Raw genomic sequence first — 12,545 nt, forward strand, 5'->3', positions numbered from 1 at the left:
TCTCCTTTCGGGAATGTCTGGAGCCTATGGAGCACTCTTTGGTCCATCGCGTTATATTTCCTGAGCACCACAGAAATCTCGGGCGAACTGTACATATTAATCATATATTCCTCCCTCGGGACTGATAAGACAGCGATGTCTTCACCCATAATTCGAAGACTATGGGACCTCGAGCATCTCCTATGTCTTTCAAATTGTACTCTATGTCAGAGCACAAATGTGAAAATTAGATTTCGGAGAAGAACACCTGTATGATGGAAGTGTGTAATGAGATAAGTATTTAGTGCAAGTAATCTGTACTCTTAAGCAATAGCTCTAGGTGACACAACCGACTAAAAGAGTAACATGAAGACAATAAGGACAGAAGAGTCGAAGCAGCGATACCCTAGTGGTACATTTGCATACAGCAGTTCCGCGAAGAAGTAAAGCGGTGAAATATAAACAGCGATACAGAAGGGTCATTGAACGAGAGTCAAGAAAGTAATAAATAAATGAGTCGAATAGATGAAGTGAGTCTAGACGACAAAGGTAGGAGAGTGGTATATCGGGGGTATGCTGGAAGGAATGTGGCAAATGATTCGCAAAGACATTCTAGACAGTTCCCAATTTGAATGATAGGCAGTGAACGTTGTAGCAGTACACAGCACCGCACGTAAACATAAATGTAGCAGTCAAATCACGCCTTCTTGGCCTTGCCAGCCGACTTGGGAACTCTGGCCAACCAGTAAATCCCCACCGCGGCCGCAATGTTGAAGATGATGTACACCCACATGAGCCCAAAGTTCCGCCACGCGTCGGAGAAATAGCTGGACACGGATGCAAGGAACGTGTCCGTGCTACTGATGGTACAGAACTGGCAATTTGACGTCGCCGATGGGTCTTCCAGGTACCCACCCGCGACGCTGATGTAGGCCTTCATGTAGCTCTCACACGTCTGGTTGTCCGGGGGATTGAAAGTCAGATATTCGATTGACTCGCAGACCGCATTTGTCCCGGAGATACCCGTGCTCAGCATTGCTGAGACCAGATATGTAAAGGGCGATACACGGTACATGAAGATCCAGAATCCCGGCATTGCATCCGGGGTAGCCAAGACACCGCAGAAGATCAAGCAGAGGGAGAAGAGAAGCGTTGCGATATTACCACCAGTCTCGGCTAATTCAATTCCAGCGATGACCATGTGAGCGAATGTGGACGTGAAGAGGAGGAAGACCCAGATCAGAAGGAACATGAGTGCCGAGCGCTCGTTGACTGCGTCAGTGGGCTTGGCGTTGTTGTACAAGCCAATAGGATAATACCAACAAACAAACATTAGGACCGCCATTAAGGTGTTCCATGGTAATTCGACCAGGATGTTAGCGGTCATAAAGGCCTGCCAGGAATAGGCCTTGGAGGGCCGTTCGCGCACTTCGTAGAGCGAACGTTGGGTACAGAAGAGCGGCATGATCTGCTGACAGAGGTTGCCGAAAATGGTCATCAGCATAAAGATGGAAAACATCTGGTTCTGCATGCCTTGGATCGAGTTACTCGCGTGGAAGAAGGAGAACCCGATGTAGAGAGCGGTTAAGACAGACAGAGCAGTTTTACTCCAAATATAGGTCGGGGTGCGGTAGTACTGCGCAAACACCCGAACCAGGCATTCATAGAGTTGGAAATGAAACGGTGCGGCGAATTCCTTAAGGGCTTCGGGATCGGAATCATCCTTGGGCTGGGCAGATAGGGTTGACCGGAGCTCAGAGAGGTGTTGCTTCACTCCCGTGTACTCTGGCGACTCTCTCCACACCTTGTGCCAGTCTATATCGGTCTTGGACCCGGGGGCCGCGCCAATGACGTCAAGCATCCATTCGGCAGGATTCTCTCCATTTTTCAGAGTATGAGCTCCGTTCCTCTCAAAATAATTGGATAAAGTCGTCGAGTTTTCACCGATATCGCCAAAGTAAATGGTCTTGCCACCCTTTGCTAGAAACAAAAGGCGATCGAACCGCTGGAACAACATGGCGGACGGTTGATGAATGGTGCAAAGAATCGCTTGTCCATGCTGTGTCAAAGTATCGATAAGGTCCAGGATCGACCATGAAGTCTGACTATCAAGGCCGGATGTCGGTTCATCAAGGAAGAGCAAGAGCTGAGGTTTGGCCGCAAGCTCAACACCAATAGTCAAACGTTTACGCTGCTCGACGTTCAAGCCCTCGCCAGGAACACCGACGACGGCATCGGCGTAGGCCTCCATACCCAGTAGCTTGATAACTTCGTCCACGTAGTCCAGTTTCTCTTTCCGGCTAAGGTGGGCTGGCTGGCGTAGCAGAGCACTAAACTGAAGTGCTTCACGGACAGTGGACGTAGGGAGGTGTACATCCTGCTGCTGGACGTAACCGGTCTTTCTTTGGAACGACTGATCGCGGGGCTTGCCATCGACTAACATGTCGCCAGTGACGACACCCATCGTGACTCGAGTGGCCAGAACATCCAACAACGTGGTCTTTCCTGCTCCGGAGACACCCATCAAAGCCGTGCAAGTTCCAGGCTTCACCCAGCCATCCACATGATCCAGAATCCGTCGGTCTTCACCCTTGATGGTGATATCATAGCACACATCCTCCCAGTGAAAGATCGCGGTTTGCCTCTGAATGCGGACACCTTCTTGGTCGCCACTGGTCTCGGTTTTCACTGCACCACCGGGCCTGGGTTGGACCTCGACGTCTCCATCTGTAGGCAGGGTTGCCTGGTGGCCCCGACGGAACAACAGCACCTCTCCCTTGGACTTCTGCTCCGAGATGTATTCGGTGCTGACCAGGTAGACGAAGGCGAAGAAAGCCATAAACCCAATGAGAATTCCCAGGTTGCGCCATTCATGCCCGGTGGTATACTGGTAACTCTGTTTGAGGTACAGTGACCCGTCCACGACTGTTGATCCAGCTTGGGCACCAACCGTGGAACAGATGCGATAGTCCATGGACATTGAGTCGTACTGCGATCCGGATGGAACAATGCTCGAGCATTCGAACTTGCGACCGGAAAACTCGTTAATGAGGAAGGACTCGAACGCGTAGGCCACGGGGTTGATATAGTTCATCCAGCGAGACCAGCCGAGCATGTTCCGAGTGGGAATGACGAATCCAGTGTAAATGACCATGCCAAGAATAAGCAGGGCAGCGGGGACCAAGGCCTGCGAGAGTGAACGAGATGTCGCAGCGATCGTTCTGAAAACCATACTCATGGTGTAGGTGGTTACCACGGAGAACAGCCAGAATGTGAAAACCGCTCCGGCATCCCGACGCAGATTGGTCATGAAATATAGAGGCAGATTGAAGGTGATCGAGTTCAGTAGCTTGTAGGGAGTATCGCACAACATGGACGCTACTGCTTCCGCGAACGGGTGGTAGAATGCATATCGTGCCTGTTTCTCCACAATTGGGCGCTGCGCATAGAGTGTCAGGATTTCAAGGGCGCTGGAAAATGCGTTGAGCAGAACTGCATAGAACAACAATGCTCCGCGCGAATAGAAGCTCGAGGTGTTGTCCGGAAGATTGAAGAAAACGGATGCGACAATCAGGGCGATGATGAAATTACCAATGAGGGCAGAGAGAGTTAAGCTCATGTCGCCCTTAAGTCTCTGAAAGCCCCGAGTCGTACAGAGAGAGATTTGATCCCAAACCGAAATGGTATAAGGCGATTTCAGGCGTTGATGCTTTGCCTGCATCGCCCGTCGCGCATCCACAAAGGCTTCGTACGAAGAGCCCTTGAGTGGGTATTGACTTTCAAACTCATCAATTTCTCTCAAGAGTTTAGCTCTCGCGCTACTTTGTTTCCAGACAGCCGCGAATTCATCCGGAGTGCGAGGGACACGGTTCTCAAAGCCTGGGCGGACCTGTCGTTCTGAGGGCGAAGTCAGGGACGTGAGGAAATCAGCCGTTGTTTGCCGGCCAGGACACTCAAAGCCCATGTCAACAAAGAATTGTTTGGCCTCTGTGGTTGGTCCGAAATAGATTTGTCTTCCTTCGTACAGCACGGTCACCTTTTGGAAAACGTCGTATGCGCTTTGAGAAGCTTGGTAAATAGCAACACAGGCTGTAGTGCCAGTATACTTGCTCATCAGGGCTAGATTCTTGCAGAATTCAAGAGCGTTCGCAGAATCTAGACCTCTGGTGCTGTTATCCCATGCTTGCAGTGGTGCTTGACTCAGCATTGCCTCCGCAATACTAACACGCTTTCTCTCACCACCACTAACTCCACGGACGAAATCGTTGCCGACACGGGTGTTGATCGTATGGGAAAGACCAAGCATTGCCATGACCACGTCTCTCATATGCTCGGCGTATTGTTGACGGCTGACGCCCTCGAGGCGATTACGGGGAGCTCTGGCCAATGCGGCAAACTGGAGCGTGTCACCAACGCTCAGCTGCGGGAAGTGAACATCTGTTTCAGCGTTGTAGAGGGCTTCGCCCCGGAAGGCGTTGTGCATCTCCTTCGCAGGAACACCTGAAGAAAGCACTCAACGTAAGCACTGACAAGGCCATCGGACAGATATACAGCGAGAACATACCTTGGTAGTTCAGCATAGATTCCTCCGACATCTCGATACCGTTCATCTCCCCGGAGATCGTCTTCAGGAAGGTCGTGCACCCCGAACCGGGTCTGCCAAGTACAATGAGCATCTCTCCTGACTTGACCAGCCCGTCAAACTCGCGCAGAATGTTGATCTTTTGCATCTTAGCGCCCATGAGTTTGCGGATTAGGGTTCCAAATTCCAGAAGCGAATTAAGAACGTCTTTCTGGTAGTCGGTGGGCGAGCCGTAACCGTGGACACTCAAGTTCTTAAAAGCCACACCTGCAGTTCTGTCGGGGTAACGCTCAGGATCACGCGTTCGAATGGCGAGAAGCATCTTAATCCAATCTCTCACTTGGAAATTGGGACTGTGGGGATTCAGCGTCGATTCCGGGTCAGTATTGACAAAGGGGTTCTCAAGGTCGGCTTTGGTTGAGTAGCGGGTGGACTGTCGAGTGAGCCGGCGTGCAAGATCACCCACTCGAGCCTCCATCTTGTCCTCTCGTCCTTGAAGCGTATCGTCATCTTCGCTGGCTTCCTGGTCAAATTCCTTTGGTCCCGAAGCTGGATCGTCATGGTAGGTTGCCCCGCTATTCTGCGGCAGGTTGTGGCTAACCACCTCTTGGGCCCGCCCGGCGTTGGTGCCGGTAGTAGGGACGAACGACATAATCGGGGGAATTGCTGTTCACGGGGTTGGTCGCATGGGTCGAGTAAGCTTGACAACAATAAAAGAGGCGAAGGGGGAGGAAAGGGCGCCTGGTAGTGTGGTGGAGGCCCCTGGGGTCCGATCGGCCTACAGAAGGCGTTGCTGCGTCCTTCGAAGGTATCTTGATTCACTGAAAAAAAAAAAAAGAATGTCTGGATCAAAGAGACCGACCAATCGCTTGAGTGACCATAAATCTAGAGCAGAGGTGAGGAGCTGGCGAAGGATGAGCTAGATATACATAGTTGTTGGACCGCGCGGCTTCTAGAACGACCCGCTTGCGGAGCGTTGAGAACCCGATCGTATTTGCTCATCGTGCAGGGCGAACACCCGGAAGCCCGAACGGGATTGTATAAGCAGGACATAATGATCGAAATTGTGACACATGTTACAAATGAGAAGTACCAGCTAGGCGTCAGCAATGAGTGTCCGGCATCCGGACCAACCAGAGGGTGTAAGACCCAGAGTCAGGGGGGTGGAGAGGTGGAGACCAGTCCCTGGACCCGAGTTAAAAAATGAATGAACGTCCGGGAGCCGAAAGAAGCGTGGAGGGATCTATGTTGTGTACTGTAGCTGGACCCACGGGACCATTATCAAAGTCAATCAAAGGGCTGAATTCTCGGTGTGCCGGTTGGTGACTGAACGGTATACTGTACACTGATTATTGTATACTGTATACTGTATACTGTATACTGTACTGTACAGTACATCAGACTCACGACAACATCATGGCTCTGCCCTCACTGGAGGGAGGCGTTGGCCAGGTGTTTTGCATCAGTGATAAGCTCGAGAGCCTGAAGGGTTGTGGCCAGATGATGAGAAGCAAAAGATGATCGGCAGGCTAACGGTCCGGAGAAGCTGCTGTATCATTACCCAGCCAATACTTACCGCCCTCCGAATTCTGCCCAACATCCGGCCTCCGAAGACCCCAACAAGGCTTAGCGTGTAGGCAATCGATTCGTATCATTGGCCCATAAACTCTCAGCGCAGACTTTTGTCATGGTAGGTGAAACTTTCCCGTATGAATGATACACGGCAATCTATCGTGGTGCAGCCATCAGGGGTATTAAAGCTGATAAAGCTGTTAAAGGTGGAGTCGGTTGATTTAACCTAGGGTCCAGTACCACAGCCACGTACTGTACCTCAACAAAGTACTAGGTAGTCAGTCAGTCAGTCCGTCCACTGTCATCACTACTCCTTGCTACCTTTGCCAAAGCCATGCTCAACGCACACCATGACCGACCTCCCTCTTCTTCATCTTCATCATCCATGTCCAACACGCGTGGGTCGCCTCTCTCGCAGTCACGCCACGAACATCATGACATTCCCAAGAAGCGGAAGGTATGCGTGATCAGGACCCGTTGCTAGCTATTTTGTATTCTGATAGACGGCAAAATTCCATCAGGCATGTGAAGCATGTCGCCGCAGCAAAACCAAATGCGATTCCTCCATGAACTCCAGGTGCTCCCGCTGCGAGAAGATGGGCATCTCTTGCACTCGAAACGAACAGAGATATAAAACCATCCTGCGACGGTGGGTGAGCCCCACGCATCCGCCACCGGGGAAAGTCATTCACTAATTGCTTGCGTGAAGAGAGGCGATGATCAACCACCTCGAAGGCAAGCTGGAGCGATTGGAGACCCATCTAAGTAGCATCTTCGGCGCGGGTGCGGAAGAGATCGGTTCGTTGCCGGACACGCCTCCTGATGACCCCGGGCTACCTGTTGCGGAAACCAACCACCCCGGGTTGGATCCTCTCGATGATGTCGATAGCGAAGACTTTTGGGGTCAACAACAGCCAGTCTCTACAAGCATACTCTCCGATAGCGTTGTTCGTCCCGTGCGCGTCGAGAATGGACTGGGTCTGCGTCAAGAAAAACCCCCATGCTTCTACATCCCGAGGTGTATCAGCAACACAGGTGCGGGATGTAAGTCGGACCACAACCTGAAATTCATTCTCTGTCTAACATTAGCGCAGGTTTTTCGGTCTTGACAAATGAAGGGTTGGACTGGATATCACAAAAGGCGGATTCAAGCCATCTTGATTTTCTTCTGGGGAGTGTGGCCTCCGAGCCGCAATTGAGCTCTTTGTTGCCACCCAGGAAGCTATTTGCCTCGTTCCCACGGGGGGAGCTTTTGACGCAACTCGTACATGACTACATGGAGAAGTTCAACATCACCCTCCCGGTATTTACTCGGGCAGACATTGACTCATTATTTGCCGGGAACTACGCGGATCCGCACTTGCACGGTCCCGGCCAATGGACCAGCATTCATGTCATCTTGGCTGTCGCCTACATGCTTCCATCCATAAGAGGTCAGCCTGATCATCAGATCAGCTCACTCTTTATGAAGGGCGCCCTGCACGCTATCAATGAGATTTTACTAGCACCCCCTGATCTCTGGGCATGCAAATCGGTCTTAGTAATGGCTGTTTTGTTCTTGTCGTTGTCTGCTGCTCACCCCTGTAGTTCGCTTATTGCTATTGCTGTGCAGATCAGCAACCAATTGGACTTGGGCAATGCAGGATCCCTGCTGAGATGTTCTGTCGAAGAGGGGCAGGACCGGCACTTGCTCTTCTTGATGATTTGTGCAATGGATAATGAGTATGTGCAACAAGTCCTCTACTCTGGGTGCCTGTTCTGACTTTTAGGAGGATATCTTATCGATTCGGAGTTCCTCCAGCGCAGAAAGAAGACATATTTGCAGAGGTGTTGCATATCAGTTATCCCTCAAACGCCTACAGTGTGCCAATAAGGAACGAATCGGATACCTTCAATCTCTTCCATCCCACCGCCGAGCTTGTGCAAATCAGGAGCCAAATTGTTCGACAGTTATATCTAGCTTCCGCGGTCAGCAAGTCTTTCGATCAGGTCCTTGCTCTCACCGGCGAGTTTGACCAAAAACTCCAGGCGTGGTTGCGGAAACTTCCCCGCGAACTACAGCCTGGATCCGGCGCAAATCCACCATTCCGACAGCAGCCAGTGTTCCCGACTCTTCTATTCATCCATTATGCCTATTATGACTGCATGATCGCCATCCACTCCTTAGTTGCCATGAGAGGAGTAAACACCGCGCAGGATCTTCTTGGCGGCCTGAGCCTTTCCACCTCACCCGGGTTCTCGAACAATCCTCGTGTCCTGTTGTCTACGTCGCTCATGTCGAAGGCTGCAAGAGCATCCCTCGCCTTGTTGAAATACCTACCACGTGATGATATCAATCTCGGGTGAGATCGATCTCTTCCTCTAGCGATGCCATATTTTCTGACCTATAATCAGTATCGCTTACCACTACCCTTCTGTCGCGATGAAAACGCTCGCTTCCAGTATCATACGCAGCCCGCAGCCCGCCTCGGAGATATTTAACCTGAAAACGCTCCACCAAGCAGAGTTGTATTTATCGCAAACGGCTCGAGACTCGACTCTTGAAGCGATCCGGCGCTTATCCAAGGCTTGCACCGACTGCTGCGCAGTTGCTCAGCGAGCCATGGACGCTTCATGATTCGCCTTGCAGTGCTGTTCCGTCCGAGAATCAGAAATACTTCTCGGGCAAGATCAAGGCTTGAGTCTTGACTCGGTTTTTTTCGAGCTGGTACTAATCGCGAATCGCGACCGTGCAGACCCATCGTGTCGTGACCTACCGGCAACAGATACATCGAGTCGGAACAACGATTAACACATCAACAAGCGCACAATCCCTGACCTGTTCAACACCCTTACCGCTCGTGCCATCTCGCTCCATCCCTTGGCAAAAATAGACGACCATCAACCACCGGGCGCAAGGGGCTCATTGACACCAGCTTTTCGAATGGCTGCGTCTCAGCTCCAAATGCCAGGGACAGCGTCTGCCTAGCTTTAAGCTTCTTCCTGCCTCGTTTCCTGCTTGTCGCCCATCCCCTGGCGCAACAGCGAACATAAAGCGCACCCAGGTCCCGTCTTCAGAAGGCTTCCTAATCCACTTCATTTTCCCTTGAGCCATTCGAAGCAACCAGAATGAAGTTCACACTTCCTGCCATTCTTCTCATCACCGCCGTGGCTACGGCTGAGTCCGTGCTCGACTATAGCGACGGCATTCCTCTCTGCTGCAGCAACACCGACAAGATCGAGGAGGCCGGTGACGACGTCATCCAGCAAGTGACCAGCGCTTTTGTCGGTGCGGGCGGCGGTGCTTGGGATTTGGGTGATCGGGTTGCGGGTGAATGTAAGAAAGAGCCTTGGCTGTGGCGGTGATGTGGCAAGGGATACGACCTGGAATGATTACTTACAGCATGGCTAGGCATCCCGGCCTTTCCCACGGACTGGAGCTACGAGCGGGAGAACTGTACGGACGGGTTGCAGCCGGTCTATTGCAAAAAGCACGCTCACTGGACTGTAAGTCTGAGTCTCTTTGCTGGTTGGACAGATGATCGTTACTGGTTTTTAACTGTTTCTCAGTTGACTTTGAACGGAACATCGGTCTCGCGGAACGTGCATGGGCAGTGCCACCTGTAGGGGATATGTACATACGTGGGGTGATTGGCCAAACCCTTGCCTTGGAGGAATGTCAATAAAACATTTACAACTAGCATGTGCTATGGAGATTCAAAAGCTCACTAGGACTGTGGGAAGTCAATTCCCCCATCCTGGGTGTGAAATGGTTATTGTAGGTGATGGATGCAAGACAAGTCGCAGCTTGCTTACGGGGCACTCAACACCCTCGTTCGAGTTCTGAGGTACCAGGACGTGGGGGACTGTTGAGGGCGGCCGATAAAAGGAGTAGCTGGCCAATCGCCGGCCGATCAGAGATAAGATAACCAGGCCGACAGCGGATCCCACCATCCAATCAGACCGGGTTCATTGAGCTATCAGATAAGCCCAGCTTCCATATTTCCATCGGCTTTTCGTGACTGCAATCGGTATTTTCTCTCATGTATCTGTTTACGTTGCTTTGCACCAAGGATCCAGCATACTTAGGAGCTCACAGTTCTTCCAGGCCTGCGTCGCGGTGATTCGCCCAGCACAATTGCCGAATAGCCGATCTGACGCCAAGCAGCGATCTTGTTTGCGGGGGTGGGGTAAAACGACCTACCTTATGCCAATCCAAGCGTTAAATACTCTGGCTCCCCCGGATTGCTTTCTCATTGGTATCGCCAGCCTCCTGACTCGGGAGTGAGTGCACTTGCTCAGCACCGAAAGCAGTACACGATGTCGGTCGCTCACTCGACCCGACCGGTCCCACCCTACCAGCCCTTCCAGCCCTTCCAGTGTTCCATCTGCCAGAGCCGCTTTACCAGACATGAAAACCTCAAGCGCCATGCTGCCCTGCACTCGCGTTCCTCGGGCGAAGTCTCCTTGGCCTGTGGGCATTGCAGCGCGACCTTCTCCCGTCCGGATTTGCGCAATCGACATATGAAGCGGAAGCACCCCGAGTACCACGAGAGACGGACGGTCAAGAGACGAGAGTCGAGAATGGAAGGTGACCAGTCATGCTCGAAGCAGGTGCATCGACTCCAGCTGGCTGGCGACGAATACGAGGCAGCGAGAGCGAGCCGACGTCGGCCCTCGGCACGATCCTTCCTGAGGAGTCCGAGCCAGGCCGCCCTGGACGAGGTTTTCGAACTCGATTGGAATCTACTGCCGGAACCTCCTTCTTCTGGGCATCCAGATTCTCCCACCTCCAGCGACAAAGCACCCAGTGTAGCAGAGTCTGCGGGCAGATCTCCAGCCAATACCTCGCTGCTCGGACAGGACGACTGGTTTCCGTCCGACCTGCAGATCCACCGGGGACGCGATCTCTTCTTCAACCATGTTTCCTGCTTTCTCCCCTTTCTACACCAAGCAACCTTCAATATCACGCAGGTCTCCGCATATCTCATCCTCAGTATTCTCAGTATTGCCTACCAATATGGTGATGATCCGGAACGAGAGGACGAATCCGGGTCAGGCGCCACCCTGTCCGTGCAATGCTTCCATCGTGCGCGTGCTCTCATCCCCAGCCATGAAGACGATACCGACGACACTGCCGAAGCCACTTCCTCGCACCTGACCACCATCCAATCCTACCTTCTCCTCCAGATCTGCGCCATGATGTATCTCTGCGGCGAGAGCTCGACCCAGGGCCTCAAGATGCACACGGCGATGATCTCCCTCGCCCGATCGGCGGGCCTCATGCAACCTACCCCGACCTCCTCCCTGGCCTCAACCTCCGACCTGGACTCCCTCTGGCGCGCCTTCATCCAGGCCGAGTCGCACAAGCGAACCATCTTCGCAGTCCACCAGATCGACGCCCTGTACTACCAACTCCTCTCCATTCCCCGCTGCATCTCCCACCTGGAAATCAAGCACGACCTCCCCTGCCCCGAGAACCAGTGGTCCGCCTCCACCAGCGCCGAATGGGCGCACCGTCAACTCACCTCTCGCTCCACTGCCACCGCCGAAGCCTCCACGCTACAGTACGCCGACGCAATTCGGCACTTCCTCTCTCCCACTGCCGACCTCCAACCCATCGGCCCCTTCGACCCCTACGGCGCCATCAACATCGCGCAGTTCCTCATCTCCAGCGCCCGCGAGATCTCCGGCTGGTCCACGATGACGGGCATGTTAAGCATGGAGCGGTTCGGGGCGCTGCGCTCGTCCCTCGCGGCGCTGGGTCCGTACCTCCGCCCGGATGGTGATCCCGTTCCCACCACCCACGGGCATCCCCGAACGACCAGTGTCCGCACCATCACCTGCGCCGCGACGTGGGAAACGGCCATGCTCGAGCTCCAGATGTGGTCTCCGTTGCACACGGGGGGCATCGTCGGGGCAAGCATCGACACGTGGCTGCAGCAGTCGACGCGGCTGGCGCCGGCCTCGTGCGAGGTGCTATGCGAGGTGGACACAGTGGTGCAGGCGGTGCAGCCGCACGTGGACTGGTTCCTGGGGTATTTGGAGAGGTGTTCGGCCCTGGAGGCGGAGGCGCCGTGGGTACTGCTGTACGCGTACCAGGCATTCTTGGTGGCGTGGCAGCTGGTGCGGTGGGGAGTGCCGGGGGCGATGGGGGTGGCCGGGGTGGCGGATGGCGACGGGGAGGGGGCGCTGCACTGGGCCCGGACGGTGTTTGGGCGAAGGGAGAGGTGGCAGATTGGGCGGTTGATCGGGAGATGTCTGGACGAGCTAGGCAGGGGAGGTGGTTGAAGCTATGGCCTTCAACCTACAGTACTGCTCTCTTCCCCCCTCCCCAAGCAGAACACAAGATCCTTTGAAACCAAACCTGATATGAAATTCACTATGTACAACCTTCTATGCAATCTTTTCCGGCCCCTCAACCACTTGCTAC

The 12,545-nt window shown here is 53.3% G+C and overlaps 4 protein-coding genes across 4 annotated transcripts; 3 read left to right on the forward strand and 1 right to left on the reverse strand.

The window, feature by feature from the left end:
• Nucleotides 1-676: 676 nt before the first annotated feature.
• On the reverse strand, nt 677-5,213 carry BO82DRAFT_397908 (pleiotropic drug resistance family ABC transporter; the record flags this gene model as incomplete). Its single annotated transcript, XM_025638987.1, has 2 exons — nt 677-4,479; nt 4,544-5,213. The coding sequence occupies 2 exons, from the start codon at nt 5,211-5,213 to the stop codon at nt 677-679; spliced, it is 4,473 nt and encodes a 1,490-aa protein (XP_025496365.1).
• A 1,158-nt stretch (nt 5,214-6,371) lies between these two features.
• BO82DRAFT_117014 (uncharacterized protein) lies at nt 6,372-8,979 on the forward strand. Its single transcript, XM_025629848.1, has 6 exons — nt 6,372-6,590; nt 6,655-6,782; nt 6,843-7,177; nt 7,228-7,855; nt 7,906-8,475; nt 8,528-8,979. The coding sequence occupies exons 1-6, from the start codon at nt 6,468-6,470 to the stop codon at nt 8,748-8,750; spliced, it is 2,007 nt and encodes a 668-aa protein (XP_025496366.1). The 5' UTR covers nt 6,372-6,467; the 3' UTR covers nt 8,751-8,979.
• Nucleotides 8,980-9,241: 262 nt separating this feature from the next.
• BO82DRAFT_397910 (uncharacterized protein) lies at nt 9,242-9,739 on the forward strand (the record flags this gene model as incomplete). Its single annotated transcript, XM_025638988.1, has 3 exons — nt 9,242-9,449; nt 9,525-9,619; nt 9,683-9,739. The coding sequence occupies 3 exons, from the start codon at nt 9,242-9,244 to the stop codon at nt 9,737-9,739; spliced, it is 360 nt and encodes a 119-aa protein (XP_025496367.1).
• A 738-nt stretch (nt 9,740-10,477) lies between these two features.
• On the forward strand, nt 10,478-12,388 carry BO82DRAFT_260899 (uncharacterized protein; the record flags this gene model as incomplete). Its single annotated transcript, XM_025630930.1, has 1 exon — nt 10,478-12,388. A coding segment is annotated over one exon (1,911 nt), but the record flags the coding sequence as incomplete, so codon positions are not given.
• Between the last annotated feature and the right edge of the window lie 157 nt (nt 12,389-12,545).

Source organism: Aspergillus uvarum (genome assembly GCF_003184745.1).
Source record: "Aspergillus uvarum CBS 121591 unplaced genomic scaffold BO82scaffold_4, whole genome shotgun sequence".
Taxonomy (NCBI): Eukaryota; Fungi; Ascomycota; class Eurotiomycetes; order Eurotiales; family Aspergillaceae; genus Aspergillus; species Aspergillus uvarum.

What these genes read in the sequence shown, in the direction of transcription:
- BO82DRAFT_117014 (XM_025629848.1), top strand. Translation starts at nt 6,468, where the DNA reads ATGCTCAACGCACACCATGACCGACCTCCCTCTTCTTCATCTTCATCA. An exon ending in ACATTCCCAAGAAGCGGAAG is followed by an intron (nt 6,591 to 6,654) that starts GTATGCGTGATC and finishes AAATTCCATCAG; the next exon opens with GCATGTGAAGCATGTCGCCG. An exon ending in ATTTGTGCAATGGATAATGA is followed by an intron (nt 7,856 to 7,905) that starts GTATGTGCAACA and finishes GACTTTTAGGAG; the next exon opens with GATATCTTATCGATTCGGAG.